The sequence below is a fragment of the Lepeophtheirus salmonis genome, chromosome 7, assembly GCF_016086655.4.
Source record: "Lepeophtheirus salmonis chromosome 7, UVic_Lsal_1.4, whole genome shotgun sequence".
In the NCBI taxonomy this organism is placed as follows: Eukaryota; Metazoa; Arthropoda; class Copepoda; order Siphonostomatoida; family Caligidae; genus Lepeophtheirus; species Lepeophtheirus salmonis.
In genome coordinates, this window is record NC_052137.2 from 31,912,225 (window position 1) to 31,936,147 (window position 23,923).

General features: G+C 33.2%; 1 protein-coding gene across 1 annotated transcript in view; it reads right to left on the bottom strand.

The window, feature by feature from the left end:
- The window catches only part of LOC121121940 (glycine receptor subunit alpha-4), a 56,425-nt gene that overhangs the window by 21,447 nt on the left and 11,055 nt on the right, over positions 1-23,923 (bottom strand). Inside the window, exon 2 of the mRNA XM_040716930.2 lies at positions 95-183. Coding sequence (XP_040572864.1) covers positions 95-183 — 89 coding nt within the window. The remainder of the gene's footprint in view (positions 1-94; positions 184-23,923) is intronic.

The following is a 23,923-nucleotide window of genomic DNA, read 5'->3' on the forward strand; positions in this document are numbered from 1 at the left end:
TTAGTAATTGTGTCAAAATCAGTTGTTCAGTTTCAACAAATAACTTCATGCATAAGTTGAGATTATATAAAAGGAAATTAATCTATTCTCTTACCTATATGATTTGTTGGAGTAGCACGTCGATCGTAGTTTTGGAGTAGCGAATCAAGGATATCTAATGCTTTTTTGTGTTTACTTTGACTCCTGAAATAGTTAAGAATAAGGATTGTTTTAAATAATAATTAAATACTACAATCCACTTATATACTTTTTATAATTGAATTATAAAAAAATTGACAAAGTTAATTGGTGGAAATTCATTTCTGCGTTATTTTATTATCAGGGCTATTTGTGGAGCCTTTTACTTCAGAAAAACCTTTTTCAATGTGCTTCTTTTCTATGTGGCTCTTTTTAGCGATATTAAATTTTACTTTATTTCTTTTATTTTTCATAGCTAAATAAGTTTTAAAATAGTTTTATCCATTTTACAATACATAATAAAACGATACTGCCAGTAAAAGATACCTGTTGAAATGATGTAATCCAGAAAAAAGTCTTCCCAAATGAATAAAAATGGAATAATTGTGATATAGGAATATTTCCTTTACTTAAACATATATTATAAGTTTTTTTAGCATGATTTAAATTGAGGAATTAAATTTATTCTCAATTTTTCGTCATCTTTTTTATTAACTTAGCATTTGTTTTGATTGGGTAAAAGATACAGAAACAAGGTAAATCATTTTTAAATTGTGAAGCACGTAGGTATCTACAAACTATATACTATACTTTTTTTCTATTTTAATCATTGATGTGAAAAATATCAATAAATAATGTACATATTATATATAAATAAAAAATGAGATTTTCTACTAAATGTTCATAATAAATTTTATGTTGACGCGGAAAAGAAAACAAATCCCAAGTTATAGTTATACTTCCTATATATCTACAAGTCAATAATTCATAGGCATATTTGAGTTAGTTATAGGCTTATTATTCAAATTTATGAATGAGTCATGATACTCTAGAATGTTAATTATATGTAGTTTAGAACCTCTGTTTGATTTAATAGAGTTTTATTACCCACAAGATGGCCTCTTTTTTGATTTTTTGATTATATCAATTTATCATGATTTTTTTGTAACGGTAATTATAGGGTACTTTTAGGCCAACTTGCGAATTACTGCAAGGGTAAGAATAATATTTTGTTTTTTGAAATTAACGATAATTTGTCAAATAGTAGAATTGTAATCCACACACAATTTAACAAAACTCATTATTCTTTACTTTTGTGTTGACACTCCACTTATGTTAAAGTTAAAGGTAGTCCATGGAAATCTGAGCACATACTAATATATTAACTAATGAAGTTTGAGTAATTAAAATTAATTCATATTTCGATATATTAAAGTAATTATTAACAATTATTTACAAAACAAATCCAATCCGAGCTCTTTAGCATGCCTATAATTCCAGAAAATTATGCTTTCCATTCACGCACTCTAAGCCATTGGACGCTCTGGAGGAGTTAAATAAAACAACCTTAATTATAAATAAACTGATAACAACGCATACGATGGTTCCTTAGAACAATCACCTGGGATTCAATATCTTTATTTGTTACTACAAAATTGAATGAAACTTCTATATTTTTTTACAAATGATTCATTTAGTAAATATAAAATATAACTAATGATCATAATTCATTTAGCTTGTTAAAGGGCTTCATTGGCTAAATATAATATATATGGTGTGTGGGTATAAAAACAATTTTGTACACAAATCAAGAAATGAGAAAATCCTAATCTATTTTAACTTTGTATATAATAGATGAAGTAAAAAGTTCTGAACTTTTTTTTGCTGTATTTTGGCAATAAAATTAAAATAGGTATGATTATCCGATTAAAATAGTTCCCAAAAGTATAATGCAAGGTTAATAGAAATACAAGGGTATACCATAACGCATTTACGACTGATGTTTGACTTCCACCACACTTTTAATATTGACATCATAGTAGATGAGTGGTTGTGTTTTTTGTCAAAATCTGTTTTTCTTGCCAAGCAGTCGGTATTCTAACAATAGTGACGTTATAAACTAAGAGTGGTTGCGTATTTTGTCAAAATCTGACTTTCTTGCCTAGGATTCGGTACTATACATCAGATTGAAAATTATAGCAAGCCTGATTACATGATGGTCTAACTTTATATTTCTATTAACCTTGAGTACTATGGATAATCTTCAGTTCCTGTGAATGGAGTAGGTGCTCATATGCCGGTCCAACTCAACGATTTCCATTATTATATAGACATTTTCGACGTTCATATTACCCGAACGGAATCGTTAGAACCACCACTTTGTTGTTGCATTCGATACTGTATTGGGTCCATAAACAGTGCAAATTTTTGTTACCACCCCCTCTGTCTTTTTACTTTGGTTGTAGTGATACTGAAGAATGCTTCGAATTTTTTTCCTTTTTTCCTTCCATTTTGGAACGCTATATCCCACATCCGATTTCACCAAACACAAAACTGTAAATAATTTTTTTGTATGTGTACGCTTAACCTTTAAGCATACTTTAAGCTATGTTTGATGCAATTTGTTAATCATGAGATATATAGCACCTAAAAAAACTTAGGGAAAAACAGTAAAACTTTTTACTTTACCTAATATTACACAAAGAGCCAAATATTTCATAAACATAATTAAGTCAATTAGCTATATTTAAGTTATAGTTTATATCCTTTATTTGATATAATAGACATATCTGTCATTCATAAATTATCATTTTAATATTGTGAGAATCCATTTTGTGAAATTGTAGAACTGACCAAATTGACGCGAGATTTAACTCCTGGTCTCAATCCAAAATGTTGGCTAAGGAACTGAAGAGCAAGTTTTCCAGTTGAAGCTTAATTATTTATTTTTTACCTATATTAACCTAATTTTTTAAAGGTTTCCTGATTAGTGTATTGTATTATTAAAAAATAATGTTGCCTAGAGCAAAAATATGAATGCTCTTATAAATTATTTCTTATAATTCTTTAGAAAATTTCTAACTTGCTTTAACATGCTTATAGTTATCTCCAGAGATTCAAATAATATGACACGCCGGCGTGTTCAAAAAAATAAAAAAGAACCAAAAACTAACGTGGTCAACCTGATATTTTGAAAACGGTTTTTGGGGGAAGAGTACTTCAAGCCCATTAGGGCCCATGAAAGGGATCTTGGGTTTCACTCCAGACCGTCTAGAAAGCTATCAAAAAAGTGAGTGGAACAAGCCTTGTGAGGATGGGAACGCCATTTTTGACAATAACAATGAAAGAACCCTATCTTTTCCGTTGCAAGACTCTTTTTTGACACTTTTAGTCGTCCACAGCCCTGATACCAACTTCCTCGACTACATTTTTTGTGTGAATGTCGAGGGGAAGTCCTACAGTGTCCGTCATCAAAAGAGCCAAGGCCCTCAAAGCCATTATCAGCTAGCATTGGGACTCCATGACAGAGAACTACATAATGCAGCGGGTGCAAGGCATGTAGCCTCCCCCTAGAAGCCATCATTATCGCTAAGGGTGGCTGCATTAGTTATTAAGTGAGCTCAGGCACACATTTATTTATTGTTTTAATTTTGTTGAAAGTCTATAGTTAATTAATGAATTATACCTTGTTGATGTTTAAAATTCAAATTGTTCTGTTTTTATTTGAGCACTCAGTATAATACTCTAAGCCAGAAGTTTTTCATGATTATTCTATAAGCTTTTAGAAAAACTCTAAAGTCTTGCAATATTATATGATAATGCTTTTAAATATTTTTAAGTAGGATCTCGAATGTTACGTCAAGGAACAACTGAAATTTTCCCAATTAAATGATAGTACCTCAAAAAAAAAAATATTTTGTATGATTGATAGCATTGAGGAAAGTTTTTTAAAGAAAATATTAATATGTAGAAGTTTGTTATTTATTCACGTTATGTATTAAAGCTAACTTTTTTAAAAGAATTATGATAGTATTTAGTGTGTCGAAAAATTCAATTGAGAAACAACTAAAAAAATAAATCATAATTTGTAAATTTTTTTGACAATATTTATTAATTTATTTTTTCATACATCAATCAAATTTACCATATTCTGAGAAATAAATATATATCTTTTTTTTAAACACATATGTATATCAACTAGTGTTGGGCTTTGGTCTGACACCAGTAAGATATTTGTTATACCTTTTAGTCGACCGAACTAGTTATGTCCTTAATTCGGACAATTCAAATGATCCTCACCGATACTCCGCAATGACGAACTCACAACTTTTAGACATAATTAAACCTTTAATCTACTTTGAAGATTCTCAAAAGTGGTAAATGTCCAAAGAAATTGAACGAGTTCTCCTACTCTAATAATATAAAAAAATATACTTCGCATCGATTCGCTTAACTAAATTATAGGTTCATTAATAAAAGGTTGTACTAATTGAATTTCAACTTTCTGATTAGATTGTCTACAAAAGTGTCGAGTTTCTATTTATTATATGATTTATTCTATCACACAAAGGAATAATTAAAAAAACTTCAAGTACCTCACAAGGAATCAATTTTATTTTCTTAAAGGGACGACAAGTGAGGATTAAATAGGACTGCGGTCATCGATAATAAATCATAGTCGAAGCTTGGTATAGAACAGAAATGATTCCTGAAGGGGTGGATAATTTAGACGTATCAAGCTGGAATTGAGACTGTACAAAATAAGGCTACAATAATTGCAATTGAATTCTGCAAAGCCATTAATTCCATTTTATATGGACATATTTTAAGAACAATAAATAAACTCCTTCCTAGAAAACTTTTCAATCCATTTAGAGCTTCTCTTTTCAACGTCGACTATTACTTTAGCTCCAATAGTTTTAAAAAAAAGTTGTCGCCAGGTTTTTCCTTCAGCTCCGCTACTTTTCGCTGCTTGGCTTAAAGATCTTGGGTATTCCATAATAAATAAGTTCTGGGTTTAGGAGTTGATTTTGGAACATCAAAATATATTATTGATATGGAGGCTGACCATATCACTTTGATATTCAAGGCAAAATCAGAGAACCAAAGATCAAGGAGGATTGAATTTTTAATAAACTACTTCAAAAAGTATGAATAAAGGTCTGGTTTAAAGATCAGGAATAAGATGACAGTTATTCTCCCCCTGGGTAAATGGGATCCCTTTGAAATAGCTGATTGCTCTATCAAAAAGAGTGTCAATATTTTAAAAATTAAATGGGAATATAAAAGAGCCTTTAATACAAACTAAATCCTTAAAGATCCAAAAATTAGAAAATTTTATGCGTTTTTGATTCTATTTAATACATTTGTAAAAAAAAAAGAATGAGGTAAATTGTATATGTATTTATTTATGCAAATTATCCTAGCTTTTGTAAAAGGAGTGAATATATGTATATTGCTATCTAAAAACATTTGTATTTAATTATATTTCACATTATAAAATCTATTTATATGCCTATCTACTTGTATAAATAATAAATAATAAAAAAACAATGCCACGTAATACCTCAGAGTACGAGCAATAGAACCATGTTTCGAAGGAATACTTTAATATTGTTTATTTTTAAAACAAGTTTGCCTCTTACAATTTGTTTGGAATAACCAACATGTGTAATCACAAACGAATCGTTATATTGTTAATAATAATGCACTTGAGTAGGTTAAAACCATAGATAAGTACTAACAGTGTGCGTGGTAAAATCTTTCAGCATGACTTTCAACCAATTTGTATTACTTTAATTTGAATATTGAAAGTACAAGGTTGAGTTTTTTAAAATATGTACTTATACTGTTAATTAGTACCACAAAAAAACTTTAATAAATCAGTAATTGTCAGCATGGAGGGGATAAAGCTAAGAGTGTCGTATTTGTTCCTCGCTCAAGTGAGTTTTGGGAAGATCATGTAAGTATTATGATGCTTCTGGATTCTTGTTTACACTATTAAATGCATGGCGGCTTTAGTTCAGGGCCTGTAGAGGTCCTTTGTTAGCGGTAGACGGCAAAAAATAGGGATTATGGAGGACATGTACACTGAGACCATAAAAAGACAGCATACCAAGGCTTTCATTGTCAGTGATTGGAGTGTGAGGAGATATCTGAAGTATTGGGGGAAGGCCTCGTATGTATGACGACATGGGCAACTGATTTCAACAGCAACCAAGGGCAACCGGGTCAAGAGGTGCCAGCAATTATTGACTAGGTTAAATCGTAATGGTTTGATTTGGCCAATCTTCTCCCCACACTGTTTCACCTTCGACTATGACATTTGAGGCTTGTATTTCATTTAAGCAATGTTGAAATTATAATACCTTTACGAAAAAATATTATATATTAATACAGCAGCAAATCTGTTCCCGGCTTGTCGAGGCTGTTATTGCTTGTGAAGAAGGTCATATTTAAAAAAAAAAATCGAGCATATTTTAGTATTTCATTATATCATAATAAAAAAAAAATCTTGACTTTTCTTGATTATATCATTATCACGTTTTTCGTAGTTTAGTCTTCCTGTTGCGAGTTTTGGGTTTCCTCAATCTATGTTATTACCTTAAAGAACAATCCTTTTTCCATCTATTAAAGAATGAAGTCTATCCAGTATGCATGTTCATAGTCTTTAAAACCTGTATTAAGCATTCATATATATAAAAAATAAAAATGTGGCCGCTTACTGCAGCTAAACTCTTTAACCTTTGTTTTTTATTTTGGAACAATTTAAACGTAGATAATAGTGTATAAAAGGATGCAATTAAGGAAAGAACACAGCGTTATATCACTACAAAAATATACTATATTTTGTTGTCAGCTTTTGACTTTTCTGCTTAGTTTCCCCCTAACAGTGCTCTGTACGTTGATTCCAATTAGGATTTTGTGAAGCTGTGGCTTACGACAAAAATATTTGGTGCCTTTTCAACCTCTCACTTTTAATGAAAAGTTGAGAGAAACAATAAAGGCAACGAAATGTAAATACTTCTTTTATTTACACATATTTATGCGTCTTTCTTGCTACCAACGGTAAATTTGAAACAACCCCATCATGTTAAAATAGCGATTTAAGTAAGAAAAAACCTATCAAATTATAAGCTTTATGATAAAAATATAAAATGGAATAATGCAGCGCAGCTTAAAAGGCAATTCCTAGGTCAGATGTAATAATAGATGTACAAAAATGTCAACTCATATCTAATTAATGCATCTCAATGCCACAAATAAGGGGAAAAAAGAAGCTCACAATCCCATGTATTACTTTACTTAATTTATTATTCAAAGTATTTTACAATTGTTTTAGGAACTTCTTTAAAAGAAAGAAGATTCATTACGATAATCGCCCGATCATGAAAATAATCATGAATAAACATATGTAATATAATCCATTAATTTGCAGGATAACCCGGAGACAGTTGCAACAGGCTTTTTTTTTTAAACAATATAAATGGTACCACTACAACATTTCCATTACTATAGTTGTAGCGTTTAACTACAATTTTATCACCATAATTTTTATTTACAAGGTTTCTTACACAGCCGAACGACAGATGAAACAAACACAAGTTTTGTTCTTATTCCGTGTCTCTAGAGTAAAATGTTGGAGGCCAATACAAGATAAGCCCCTGTGTCAGTATCAACAAGACTGCAGGAGACCCGTAGCGTATCCATCCGGACCGTTTACAACATTAAGATGCCCACTTCATTCCCATGCAACTAGTAAGAACCAAAACTTCTGTAGCAATAATATGGTTTTATCTGGTCTGCCTCATTGTAGTCGTCCGCCAGTCCTGACCTCAACCCCCTGGAATTTTCAGTTTGGTGCTAAATATCTGAGAAGAATGTCTGTCCCACCTGTAATCCAAATTTGGATGGCTCTGAGCTGCCATCATGAGAGTGTTGTACGACATGGACACAACCTTAATCATCAGGAGCTCCGAAAATGTTCGCCGGCGTGTTGATACAATTATTGCTAAAGGAGGAATCTACAGAAAGAAAAACTAAGTTTAACGAATTAAAATGAAAAACAGTTGATGATCTTTCTTCTCGTTTGTTTATTATTACATAAGTTGTGGATATGTTAATATTTCCCTAAAAAGAATTATCGCTTATCGTTTGTTTAAATTGATTTAACAATACATAATTCAACTAATATATGAGAATTTAAATGTAACTATGAAATTTTTTCCAGTACAAACGCATTTTAAATGTAAAAAATTCCCCTATTCATAGAAGTAATTTATTTTTCCGCCCAAAATCATATAAGGAGGCGCAGATATTGACAAATTTTTAATTTTAATACACCTATTTTCTTCACACGCTCTTACACAAATCCTACTTGTACTTATTGCTTGTCGTAATTTAGTCATTCTACAGCAAGTTTTTTGCTTCCCGCCTCTGTGAATCAATACGTTTGAGTGTATTTTGTTGGGATAAATTGAATAAAACTAATTTTAAGACTAAAAAAATTGTTTTTTTGTAATAACATTTGCCAACAAATGTTTGATCATGGATTAAGATGCTGTGTTTGTTGATTACTTAGACCTCAAAGACATAAAAATAATCTCTAATTGCTAATCTGATGTATTATTTTTAAATAATTTTCGGTTCACAGCAAGCATGTTTTTTAATTTTAGCAGAACCCTGAGAGTGAATTCATCCAATCTTTAATCATATCTATTGTTGTGTCAGTCCTTATTTTTTAATCTAGTCCAGTCTTAGGACAGGTCCTTAATGCCGTCGGTCAGTACTAGAATGGACAAAAAAATAGATGAAGTTGAGTGAAGTCATCCACAACCGAATTTTATAAATTTTAGGCTGGATATGCAAGACTGAACCGAAACATGACCACCTTTGACAGTCCTGTAGTTTTCAGTCCAACATAAGAACCAACAAAACAATACAAATCACTTATATATAATATCAATCTTAATATATACGGGGTTGTTAATGTAAATTCTGACTATCAATAACTACATCTTGAACAATAAAGAAAACATATAATCGCAGTAATTTCAATTCTAAAATGAGACGTTGAGCCGTAGCTTTAAGTTAGTAACGCAAATTTTAACTCAAAACAAGTATTTACGATGTTGGAGACCTGGAGGAACACCATCATCGAATTTGCTAGCAACCCAGCGTACAACAAAGATATGCTCAGCTATTCAAATAGCACATTTTACGTAGTCTACATCCGCTTGAAAGAGGAGGTGGCATACAAGAGAGGAATCTAAAAATTCGGGAGTGATAAGAAGCATATTCCCATTTTCCTCGAAGTAATTAAACGTTCATTGAATTCATTTCCAGGTACTCAAATTAATGTTTTTGTCCAAAAGCGCCAAGTAAGCTGTACAACTTCTATAAGAGAAATATCGTTAAAAAAAAGCCTCCCAGACTACTCACGAAAGAAAGTTGTTGAACGATTTGAAGTCCCATGGTATCCGAATCATCTTTTATTCCAATGATAAACAATGGACTGTCAACAGATCCCACATCATCAAAAACGACTGATGTTTGCACAAAGAGAGAGCTAATATCCCCACGTCTGTAGAAGCAAGTTTCCTGCAAGCATCATGACCCTTAGTGGCATTGGGAGCAACGACAGTTTCATGCCCCCATTTTCTTGGAGCCAGAGGAGAGGGTGGGTGCCGACAGATACTGTATACTCCTGTCTGAACAAGTAATACCTTGGATGAAAGGTGGGGCCAATGGTGTCGAGTTCCTATTTCAATAAGATTTGGCCTCCTCTCGTATCATATATCAAAAGTACAAAGTATAACAAATATAGTGAATCAATAGAACTCCCTTCGGGGCTCCATGATTACGTCACTCAAGCAATTATAATCCTCAACTACCTCTCGATCCATGGTAAATACTATAACTGATACACAATCTTGAATGTCTACTAACGATCATTTTTCTGAACTAGCTCAAAATCTTCACTTTATGATATGATTAACTTGGTAAATTTCCGGATTTGCCAGTTTTTTTTAAATTTATCCTGATATGGTTAAGCTTATTTTAATTAATGAAAAAAGTGTTGTTCCGTTTTTTTATTGTTTTTTTTTTCACAGAACAACATTATTATTGTTTGTAATTAATTTAATTGTGTCAGTGGATTTAGAAAAAATATATGCCTCTAGGCCATTAATCTATAAATATATTTGAACAATAGCAAACGTATGGAAGTAAGTATATTTTGTTACTGTTTGACGTGTCTACGTCAAACAAACTTCAAGGAATTTAGCCAAAAACAAAAAATTTGTGACTGTCATCTCTGTCCCCTGTGTATCTGACAATGTCAAAAGATACTAATATATATTTATTCATTATTGATAAATCTATTGCACCAATGTAAAAAGAGTATTGATTATTTCCAATGACGTCTTATGTAGTTTAATAATGTGTTTTTTCATTCTTTCTCAACAGCTACGTATTTATTGATATATAAAAATAAATTCATAAAAGAAAAATTGTGTTTCCATCAAAACATTTTTCAATATTTTAGTTAAAAAATAATTTCCTTCAAGACACATAAAAATCAAAAATAATTAAACTTTCATTGCAAGGCAAATACAAAGCTTTAAGTATTCAGACATACAGTATATGAATATAAAAACCGACGAAGAGATGGATAAAGAAACCTTTTTTGAGGTGTAAAAGTAGTGTTGTGACGGTACAGTCTATTTTGGTCATATCCAGTCCATTCCAGCTTGTCGCTCCTTAAAAAAGAAAGATCGATCCCTCATGCCGTCAATGAGGGTGTTTTTTTTTAATTATTATTTTATTTAATATAGTAGATTATAAACTATATAATAAGTTCGTATTATATTGTATTTTAATGAAAATAAGAATATTTTTTTCCAAGATATGTGCATTAATTTTAATAAATAATTTATATATCATATTTGACTTAATAAACCATCGATATTTTCACCAAAAAATACAAGGACAGTTAAGGACCGGTACCAAGGACCGACAGTCTTAAGGATCTGTCTTAATTTATGTGGCACATAGTTTTTGACGCTACTAATGCCAAGATTCAGGCAAATTTATTCTTCAGTATTGTTTATCTGAGTAGAGGTTATGCCAAATAAAATTGTAGCTTTCAAGTCATTTAACTCTGTGCCCTTCAAATTCAACTTTATAGACTATTTGACAATCCATCGAGTGGTAACATGGCTTGAAAATACTTATGATATAATTCGAATTAAATTTCCTTCCGTCGTCAGGAACTCTCATCATTAAACAAAGTATTTTCATCCCCAAGATACTGGAAGACATTTCAATGCTGTTGTTTGTTTTTTTCTCTACAAAAGCGCCCAGGCTCAGCATACTTCACAAGAGCATAATGACATTTGATGACATCAGATTCAAGTGAATTTTTGATGTTCTCTCAAAGCAAAAAAAATCTTCCTCTATTTAAAAAGGAAACGAGTTTTATATTGTTAAAAGTAAGGGTGTTTTTAAACATTGCAATGCTCACAAACTCCTCAATTCCTATAAGATTTTTGAAACAAATTTATTTTATGTCGATTCTATTTGATGATATATATAGTACTATTATTGTCAAATCTCAGAGTCCTAGACCAAACAATTCCTAGTACAGCAACTCATTTAATAGATATCACAGTGATGAAATAATTATAAATAACTAAAGCTAAAATAAGAACGTCATAAATTGACGATTTCCTGATAAAAATTATCCATTCGAATTGAGGTTTTTTTGGAAAATCAAGTTCGCATATATCTTTGGAAGAACTGCAAAAAACAAAAGAATAATTGCTTGCATGGTCTTTTTAAGGATGAAATATATCTATAATAGAAAACTATTTTCAGCCAAACTTCTTTTATTTTTCTAGACTTTATTAATTAAATTGAATAATGTGGATAGTCATCAAGAAAAATGATCAATTTTGTTTGAAACTAATCATATAAACTTCAAGTATTAGCTAAATTGCTACAGCACAAATTTGAGACAATTTATCTTTGTTATTGATTCTTCTAGCTCATTTTTCATTTAAATTTTCAAAATATAATTTTTGGATTAATGTTATATGTCAATTTTTTCGACATTCTCTTATATCAAAATTTGTTAAAAAAAAAAAAAATTAATCATGAATTATAGGTTAAGTTGAGATAATAAATGAGGTTTCAAAAATATGGTTAAATTTTTTGTCTATTTAGAATATATTTTTGAATATTTATGGGTATGAATTTAATATTTATACGTAACATTTTTATAATAACTAAGAGGTTTAGTATTTTGTAAGCAGATTAGTCTTTGGGCACATGTGTATGCAAAATTTATATATATTTTGATTATGTATTGCTCGGAATTTTACACCAAAAAATCCATCGAATCAAGATCAGGACTGCTTGGGACCATATTTCATCCCAATGGAAGTCAAAGTAGTGCTCACTCTGTTACTTCAGCTGCCTTTCCAAGACAAGGTACTGAGTCTTTTTGCCAGACCCAAAGCCGATCTCCAGTGATTTGTCATTCACGTTTGAAACCTCCCGATTTGAAATTTCCATTTTGTTAATAGCAAAAAATCATTTTGTTTATATCTGTTCACGCGTCTCCATGATGTTCCAAGCTAAGCAAAGGCTTGTTGATACAACAACGATTCTAGTGGGAGGAAAGAGATGCCATCAGAGAGCTGAATCATAATAAATTTGCCTGTGCACGTCAGTGCCGATTTGATCTTAATGTTCAATGAATAATAAAAAGAGATGGAACGATGTAGCTCAATGGATAACCCGTTAAGGATAAATTATTCTCTTGAACTCAATGTGTGTTGGTTTGCGCCCCAGTTGTTGCTAGAGAAGGAAATATAACTTATGTTTAAGGACTTCAAAGAAGATTCCTAGGTGCGGTGGAGTAAATGTAATACTAAAATATTTATGTATACTTTATCTGTGATACTCCATCGGACCAATGAAATGAACAGAAAAAAATAAGAAAATAATTTATACTGTTGAAGTTAATGTACACAAAAGATTTTCAGTCGGAAAATAGTCCCCAGAAAATTATGATATGTGAAAAATTGCTTGCAATTACACTTCATTTATAGTAATCCTTCGACTAATATGACCCATCTACGGTTGGACCTTTACCATTTCATAAACAAGAAAATTACAAGATATACATATACACAGGGTAGTTCAGGCAAATCTGGATCATCTTTAACTCCATGCTTATTAATATGGAAATAATTTAACTCGGTTTTTCAATTTTAAAGTGGGAAGTTGAGCATTAGCTTATGTTTGTTATGAATTTTAACTGAAACAAGTATTTACAATGGAGGACACCAGGAAGAAACCCCTCATCGAATTAGATGGCACAGGACACAGACCAGCATACATCAAAAAGATACTCAAATATCCAAACAGTACAGTCTATGACATCTATAACCGCTAGAATGAGGAGGGGCATATAAGACCACAAGTGCCAGAGTGATGAAAAAGGCACCCTACATTCATTGTTGGCCCGAAACGGTCTATGAAGACATCTGGGACTCCAGTAAACACTTTTACCAACATGCACTAATTGTGGTAATCTCCAGAGCCATAAACACTTAACTGAGGATGAATTCATACCGATTCTATATGAGACATATCCTTCTACCGACAAAATGAAGGCCGCCAGAGTACCCACATAAACAAATTGCTGAACTAATTGAAGTCCTCTTTCATTCGGATTGGTCATATGGGAATGTCTACAGATCCTGCAACATCCAGAAAGACATATGGTTGGGCAGAAAGAGTTTCCATACAGCATCATTACCCTTTGCGTCAAAGGGACAACAGCAGTGCCACACTCCCCCCATATTCTTTGAATCAAAAGAGAATGTGGTCTTACAGATACTGTGAAGGGCTTACCTTCTTACTTTTGTACAGTGAACCTACGTCAATGTGTTGTCTTAGGACTTTAATTCTTTTCAGTACAAGAATCTTTCTTCAGTCGTCGTGGGGTCGACTTTTAACGGAATGAAAACTGGATACTCACTAAAGATAGGTCCTTTGTATTTTTTGTCCTTCCTCTTCACCTTGCAAAGAGTATTTCATCATAAGGATGATATAGCAGAACTTTTTATATTAAATTCGCTCAACCTCACGCACTTTTGATTGCATTGAGATCGGAGAAAATTCCTTTCAATCAATATGGGATACCGATCAAACTGGGATCCCAAACTCTATCAAGAGGAAACCCCTACAGTTATTAAATGGGCTACTGTAACGTATAACTAATGGGGTAAAATAGTTAGAGCTAATCAAGACTCTCCTAAACTAAAGAAAAATGAGCCTAAAAAAGAACTCCAAAATGGAAGGTGTTAAGCCCTCCAAAAATAAAAAAATAAATACTCTCTCAACGCAAACTAAAGTAGTCAATGAGTAACATGAAACGCCTCGAGACCCAAAACGAGGGAGAGAGGGTCATTCCAAAGAGACTCCTCTGTCTAAAAGACCTCAATTCTCAAAAAGGCATGAAGGACAAACAATAAAGAAAAATGCTGATGAGGTCGTCAAGTATACTTGTAGAATCAGTAGAGACATAGAAGACAAGCAAGATCATAATAGAACCTTTATAACCAAAAACATGATCCAAAAGATACAGAAAAGAGAAACTAAAATTAAACACCAAATCTTGCATCTGGGGCATCAAGAACAGCTGAAAAAGACGCTAAAAAGAAGAAAACTTCATAAAATCAGAGAAAAATAGCCACGTTCCTTGGAACGGCGGGTGAAGTTATATTTGGCCAACTACAAAGTCCTAAAAAATCAATATGATCAGCTGCACCTACATCAATACACAACACTCTAGAGCAGCCAACTCCGAACTTTAATAGATAATATCTCATATAGCCATGATAATAGAGCCTTATCTCATCAAAGGCACTACAAAAAGCCTACACTTAAGAGGATATACAATTTAAAGTAAATTAGGTTCAAAACCATGAGCTTGCATACGAACAACTGACCACTTAAATGCGTAGTTTGCTCCTGAATTATCCCAACGGGATGTTTGCACATTTTGCTGAAAGGTTGATGAGGCCATCCTCTATTTTTGTGTAGCATATCTTGACCAACTCGTATCAGTTGAAAACGAGACATTGTTGAATCTTATTAAATATGGTAATTGCTATCATAAACCACTTCTCCTCGACATAGACTCCAACGCTCAGAATCCGCTCTGGGGGTGTAAAAACGTCGAATCAAGTGGAGAGAGTAAAATAACATTATCCAAGAAAATGGCCTAAACATTAAAAACGAAGGCAATAAACCAACTTTCGTAACTCAGCGAGCTAGCTCTATAATTCATATTACTATCATGAATCAGCATGCCTATAATATATTTGATATTAATGGTTGGCAAGTAGATCTTCTTCCATCAATGTCAGACCCCCGATATATAGTTTTTATTTTTGGTAAATACAAGCCAATAGCCGATCAATCAAGGAACCTAAGGAAAGCAGTACCATGGTGGACTAAACGTCTGAGAAATAAATTGAGACATAAGGTTAGCAAACTTGAGCTAAAGCGTGACTGATCCTCTCACAGAGAAGAGTATCTGATCGCCAAAAATGAATATCTTGCAGCACTCAGAAAAGAGCAAAAATACACCTGGAGGTATTTTTGTAACAGTGCAGAAGACATGGCAAGACTTCAACTTCAATCATTCAAAAACCAATCTGTGAATCAATTGCCTTTCTTAGAACAGAACAGGGATTGCTCAATAGCCAAGCGAATGTCTTGAAATAATCCTGAAGACCCATTTCCCAAGATCCAAAAATCAATTCAATAAACGAAACCCCTTTGCGATCACCAGTCTTCAATATTCACTTTGTGGACGACAACAAAGTAAGAGAATCATTTAGGTCCTTTAAGGCTTACAAGAGCTCAGGACCAGACGACCTGAAGCTAGTTATCCTAAATCAGGTAGGGGATAACATAATTCAATACATTTCGGAACTTTATTAAGCGATTTTCAGTACAGGTTACAAACCCCACAGCTGGAGAGAAATGAAGGCTGTGTTTTTGCCAAAACCGGGTAAAGATGACTACAGCTTGTTAAAGTCATTCAGACCAATTACTTCGTCTAACATCTTTCTTAAAGGTCTTGAAAGAATCGTTCAATGGAGAGTTGAAGAACTAATTCCAATATTCCCATCCAACATGCCTATACAAACGGTTTATCAGCAGAAATGGCTTTGTCACAGGTTACAGATATCATTGAGAAATCGATTTATCAAAATCAATGTACATCCGTGGTAGCTTTGATTGGACTGGTGCATTTGATTGTATTCCATTCAACTCAGCAAAATGTGCAATGGAAAAAATTGGAATACTAGATAGCATCAGATCTTGGTACAGGGAACTCCATAAAATGCGAAAAATGACAGCTGAACTTAAGGGAGAAAAAGTTAGCCTAACCACAATACAGGGTAGTCCCCAAGGAGGTGTGCTTTCATCTATGATATGGAACATGATCATGGACACTCTACTTGAAAAATTTAATAATAATGCAGTCTAGGCGGTTGGCTATGCTGCTAATGACATCATTCTACTAATGAATCGGAAGCATCCTCAACCTCGTTAGCAAAATGCAAGAAGCGATCTATACTGTTCCCTTAACCCAGACAGAACTAAATCCGTTGTTTTCTCAAAGGTATACAAACTGCGATTTAAATACTTCCCACGAATAGAAATGGGTGGGAAACTCCAAAAATTTTCATAATAAATGGTGTCGTATTTGATCAAGGACTTACTTGGACGGAACAACTCAAAGAAAAAGCTGCTAAACACAGTCGTCTGTGGAACATGGCCAAAGCAGTCATTGGTCAAAAGTGGGGTTTCACCTCATACAAAGTTTTATGGCTCTATGAAGCGATGGTAAGACCAATAATTTCCTACAGGAGCCTTATTTGGGGCCATGCTATTACATATAAAAAAGTGCCGTAAAAATTGTAAATGGCCATAAAAGAAAAGCACTTCTTGCAATGACACCACACCGCCGATAGCAGGATGGAATCAGTTATGGGAATAGTCCCTCTTGAACTTTAAATAATAGGACAGGCAACAAAAGCCAGATGGAGAACAAGACATCTCTTACAGGATACCTGGGATGGCATTGGCAACCTTCCAAAACGTCGTGGACACTGCTTCTCCCGTGACAAAAAACTCATCCAAGCTCACCTAAACAAACCCAGTAATTACATACATTAAAGGAAATCTAATTTGGATGGATAACTCTTAGCTTGATAAACCGGACACAATCATATACACATGCGGATCAAAGAATGAAGAAGGCAATACAGGTGTTGGATGTGTCATTACCAGGGGAGATTTAGTAATTCCTCACTCGATGGCATCTTTCTTGAAAGAAGGACCCGTCTTTCAAGCTGAGGTTTTCGCCATAAAACAATCGGTAGAATACTTTCTAAAACAAGAAAAAATTTCGATGAAAGTTATGATCCGAACTGACTCTCAATCAGCAGTTATCGCTCTGATTAATCCACTTACGACAAGTGATGAAGTCAAAAAGTAGAAAGGAACAATTAAACTTGAAAAAAAAAGACAAAGAAATATCTATTGAATGGTGCAGAGGTCACAATGACCTCACAGGTAATGAATTTGCTGACTATCTTGCAAAAAGTAGATCCATGAGTTAACAGCCGTGATTGTGTTTGTGTACCTCATAGTTATATTAAGAAAACACTTGATAACTTCTTTTACAAAATGTGGCGTAGTCGTTTTAAAAACAATCAGAAACAATCATGAAGCACACACATGGGATAATGAAAGAGCCAAGATCCAAACCAGCTAAAGTTCGACGTGAATGCCTGAAGCTACTTGTTTAAGCCGATGCAGGGGACCATTCCTCACTCATCTCAGTAAATGGAAGATCACAAGTGCACTCTGCAATATCTGCAAGGAAGCTACTCAGAATGCAGATCATCTTATAAATAGATATCCAGCCCTCTCAGATGAGAGAATTGAAGCTATGTATGAAGAGGAAGAAAATGACCAAATTCTTGCAATTATGAAATTGCTTAAAATGAAGAAAATAATTTTAATATTTCAAATATAAGAAAGAATTTCTTGTGTTGTAGTGACACGGATACCCCGTTGTCTTATTGTGTTCTTGACTTTTATGTTTATTATTATTATTTTTATGCCAATTGTGAACAGTAAAAAATAAAATTCACTAACAGGTACTGTGAACTTCTTTCTGACCAAGTGATATCTTGGATGCAAGCTGAAGGAATTGTGTCAAGTTCCTATTTCAACAAGACTCGATCCCTTCTCACAAGGACTGGAAGACAAAATAAACTTCTTGAATGACGGAAGATGCCAATTTGGGACACGCAGATATGACCTTCTAATTATTCCGATATGAAAATATGGGTTACTTCTTTTAGCGAGAGTTAGAGATAAAGGTCTCTGTTATGTATTTAATATGTCCTTTCTGGTTTTTATCTTCTTGTATATTCGTCTATGTATTATAAGTACTGAGTTTTACGTATTATAAATAGTGTCGTCTTTTGTTAATATATTGGAGTATAGTTAGAATACACATGAGCATATAAACAGTGTGTAGTTTCATTCCTCCACGTCATTTTTTCTTCCTCTCATCTCTCCCGGTCATGCTGGATATCTCCACCTTATAAAGAAGTTTGACTCTCTCGTTCGTCAAGACGCAACATTGGCGACGAGGATGGGATCAGGATCACGTGACCTCCCTGCTGTGGGATCGTCGGCGAAGCTAGACCTGTTGGAGTTGGGTAGCCCTTTTTCGTCGATGGGGAGAACGCTCGTTCGTCTACGGAAGGCGGAGCAATATAGACTGTGCCTATGTTTGGGCCTCGTGGAGGAAGAAAGATAACCTTGGTCACTTTCAAGAAGTGAAGTGTGTGTCCGGATCAGGGACCACATAGTTAAAAATGGGTTTAGTCCTACACAATTTTGGTTCTCTACTGTTCCTACTCTCCCGTTCACATCATTGGCTAATGGATGTGGAACGGTCTCTCTTCTGGATAATCCCGAGTTGGATGAGGGTACATCGAGCAAGATGTCTCCCAGGGACGAGCAGGGTGCTCGGGTCCTTGAAACCTCAACAAGGGTGAGTGTTGTTTCTCCCAGGGACGAGCAGGGTGCTCGGATCCTTGAAACCTCAACAAGGGTGAATGTTATTTCTCCCAGGGACGAGCAAGGTGCTCGGGTCCTTAAAACCTTTATGAGGAGTATTGTCCTCCTTTCTCCGGTGCGCGTGCTGAGAGCACGGCACGTCTATGGAGATAAACTTTTGCGGTACAAGGAAGAATGTTTTGTCCTCGCCTGGACCTGGATGGAGTGGATCTATAGGCTGCTGTTCATGGAGAGGAACCTGTTTAAGCACCGCCATGGATTTGGTGCTTGGGGGGTGATGTTATGTATTTAATATGTCCTTTCTGGTTTTTATCTATTTGTATATTCGTCTATGTATTATAAGTACTGAGTTTTACGTATTATAAATAGTGTCGTCTTTTGTTAATATATTAGAGTATAATTAGAAGACACAGTGTTACATTATTCCTCCACGTGAATTCTTCTCCTCATGTCTCTTGGTCATCCTGGATCTCTCCTATTATAAATAAGCTTGCGTCTCTCCCTCGTCAAGACGCAACAGTCTCTGATAATTCACACAACGGCATTCACTCCTTGAAGGCCTAGATCATCAAGTACTGGAACAAAGTCTACCCCGTGGACATGTTTAAATCATGGAAATCCTTTAGGCTTCGTATTGAGCGAATGATCGTCGAAGATGGCAGACACATTGAATGATTTTTTTCTTTTCTGTTATTATACTTCGGAAATTAAATTTGAAACCTCTACTTGATTCCCTAATTGATCAGGATGCAGTTAAAAGTGGACATAATTAACCTGAACACCCTGTATTTATACATTTTACACCCTTTAATATCAACTAGTGGCCTTAAAAAATATGATTTATTTTAATTAATTTGATAAGAAGATTAAATCTTTGATAGCTATAGTTAAAACCATCTAAATATACCACATTTTTATTTTTTATAAAAAGATCAATAAAATATTATCATTTTTTAAAATTGAAATGTAAAAAACTTATATATTTACTTGCTACATTAGGCTAATAATAAATTTTTCATTGGATTATTTCTTTCTGAGTCTCAGAAAGCAAAATGGATTTGAGGCACAATGTGTATATATTAGGCTGATGAATTTTTGAACTCACCCAAATTAACCAATGTTTCTCCGTAGTTCTAACTAAGGGCTTTGCTAGATTTCATCATTTCTTTCTTTTATCCGGGGGGTTGGGAGCTTAGCCACAAAATCTATGAATATCCTTATATTATTTCTTATACATTTTGGATACAAACTTATAGGGTGGCGTTAAGTTTTTTTTCATTTTTGGGTGGTGGAAGGGCTTGACCACCCACCCACTAGTTCCTAGATCCCTTTTTAGGTTGTGTCCCCCACTTCCTTCTTTCCTTGAGAGGTCTTTTCCATCCTTTTTTATCTTAGCCACCTTGGAAATGAGGCTCCTAGAGCACTTCGCATTGCCCATAATATCTGCGCCTCAATTTTGGTATCCAGAAGGTAAGATATCCTCTGCCTTTTTGCTTTTTGCTCACTCATGATGAGAGATTTGAGAGATGTTTATTATTTTTACTTATGCAGAAAGGACAGGAAATTCGCAATATGCAGAGGAAAATCACAAAACCTCACTATTTTAATTACATAATTAGCATTTATTAACAGTCCACATTTTGCTTCCGAACCTGTTTTTTTTTTAATTCAGGAATGTAAGATTACATAGGAGTCGTTACCCAAAAATTAAATATATTCTAAGACTTTGAAATTAAATTAGAGCAATAACAACTCAAACAAGGTTCCTACTAAAGATTTCTACTCTTAAAACCTGCTTATAAATGTGATTATCTATGATGTAAAAAATAGTTAATTAAAATATTTAAAAATAAAGATGTAAATTAATTAAAATAATGAGTACAGATTCATTTATTTGAATGATCCGTCAAAAAATCCTCCCTTTCATCAATAAACCTGATTTACCGAGCTACTAAATTAAAATGTATCTCTCTTGGCTTAATATATTTCAAACCTACAAGGTTTATGTGAGAATTCCCATTGCTAATTGCTGTGATATTATTGGTAAAAACAATTTTGTTTCTAGATAAAAAATACTTACGTAGAGATAAGTCTAAATAAATATTTTCCTTTATTTATATAATTTATCTTTTTTTTAGGTTACATTCCCTACGTGAGGCCGCACCACTTCTTCAGTAAATAATTATAGGATCCTTACGCATTATACAGTATCAGCAAATATTTATCTATAATTTAATGGTCAAAAACAAATAATTTATCAAATTACTGATACTTTATAAAATAATTTCGTACCCTTTCTATTCGAATTTACGAGTTTATATGCATAATATTCCATTTTAATGTACTTTCTTTAATTAGTGGTTTATTTTTTGTTCTTTGAGTACTTTTCTTCCAAAATTATCGCTCAGCTCACAAATAATCCGTAAATTAAATTAGTCAAAATAAAACATAAGTGTTTAAACCAAAGAAAAAAAAAACAATTCAGAAATCGCCATTGGCAGATCAGCATAATTAGGCATTTATAGATCTAAAATCATATATCTGCACAATAAATGTAAGAAGCAATAGACAAATGTATTTGTTGAAGAAGGGATGCATGTCAAGGAAAAAAATATGTATAGGGATCGAAAATGGGGAAAAGGTTGATGCGTGTGTTCTTTCTTCTTTTTAACTCAATATCTAACAAGTAGGGTTCTGATAATATCTCCGTAAATAAAAAGAATTATCGCCTATCTTTAATATAAATTGACTTAAAAAGACATAAAAAAAAATGTATATGAATTTAAATATTATAATAATATTTTCTCTCCACAAATGATAATTTCAATTAAAAGGTTCTTCTCTTTATAGAGTTAATTTATTTTCTCTCTCTTTAAAAAACATAATACAAGAGGCGGATATTAACATTTGTGTGTATGTCTCGCTCCTACCATCTCCCATCAGCCTTACAACATACCCATCCCTTGTAATTGTAATACCTGTTTTAGTAGGAATTCCATGAGTACAGGTTTTGTTATAGTAGAGTACCTAAGGGTACAACTAACTTATTTTTGAGGGATATGGAGACAAACGTATTATAGTTTCTTAGACAAAATTGAAACTTTCTATTGATGAAATAGACTCCTAAATATGCACATGCAGACAGTGGTCCATTGTAAGTATTTTGGAACTGTAAAAAAAAAGAAGCAGAAACAGAAAATTAATATGTTTACCCGGATAATTTATAGAATGTTTGTAAGCTGCCATGCCATTCGATTAGATGATATGTTCTAAGCACCTATGAGAGAATGCAAATACATTTAATTCCTACTCCGTTTACAACTATTACTACAATATCGATCCTCAATTCTTCTCTGAGTCCATATAACTCCTCCACAAACTCCTCAGGGTTAGATATATTTAAGGACACTCACATCGTTACCATTTATACTGAAATGTTCTCTTCTCAAGAATAAAAGAATCTGAATCTTAGAAAATAAAGGAAACTCTATTAAAATTTGAAAGAATATGATTCCCAACTTTAAAGAAAACTTAGGGCTTACAACAACACTCGTCATTTTCAATAAAAATTCTATTTTTTGAAAGTAACAAATTTGTATACTAATTAAAATATAGGAAGCACTTTAGACTATGTCCCTAGTTTATGAGAGGAAAGAAATACGCACAAATCCCATTCCGCAACTAGCAAGAACATAAGGAGAAACTATTACAATATCCATCCTCAATTCTACTCTGTTCCCCACAAGACTTACACCAATAATTCCCCAACAGATGAGCATTTATGAGCACACACACTTGGTTACTTTATAGTTCTTTCCTCAAGACTGAAAAAATAATGTGAACAGCTTAAGAAAATCCAAAAAATATTTCAAGTTGCGAACAAAAATACAATTCTACAGATTTACAACTCTAAACATTCGGTTGTTAAACGCAATAACAACGACTCAAATATACATCCTCCAAATGAATCTGAGCTCTCCCCATCGTGGTCCCCATACAAAAATTTGCACCCTTATTTGCTAGTATTGACGAATTCACTAAAGATTCACGTAACCTATGTGTAACAAGTTACACATCATTTCTGACATCTGTGATATTATATATAAATCAAGAGGACATAAGTGCTTTTTTACCTATTCATTCGATTAAATAGTTTTATAAGAGCCTGTTTACTCTTTTTGAGAACTTTGGCAGACTTTTGACTGCCAGAATCCCTCCTTTTCTTCGTTAAAAAATGATGAGGGATTTAAGAAGAAAGAAATTGAGCTGCTCTAGTCTTGAAATATAAGTAATCAAACATAATAATATACATTGAATGGAACTTTTTGGTTTTAAACATCGCTCAACCTCTCCCAACATAGATATAATATATAACTACATATAAATTAATATATAAATATTTCAGATTATAACATCGACTCAGCAATGGGTATCAAATGGGAAACCATCATCTAGAACAAGTGGTGGAAAAGGATTAGATCCCAAATCAATGTCCTGAAGAAGGGGCCAAAAAGGGACACGAAAGAGGCCACAAACAAGAAAAATCTTGGTACAAAAGAGAACCGTTCAATGCAAGCCCATAGCGTCGTGGAAACTTAATTCTTACAATATTGACTCAGTACGTCTTCTGGAATATAATTACATGCAAGTCAAAGGTAATAGAAATATAAGGTTGGACCATCATGTAATCCGGCTTGATAGAATTTTCAATCTGATGCATTGTACAGATTGCTAGGCAAGACAGGCAGATTTTGAAGAAACACGCAACCACTCA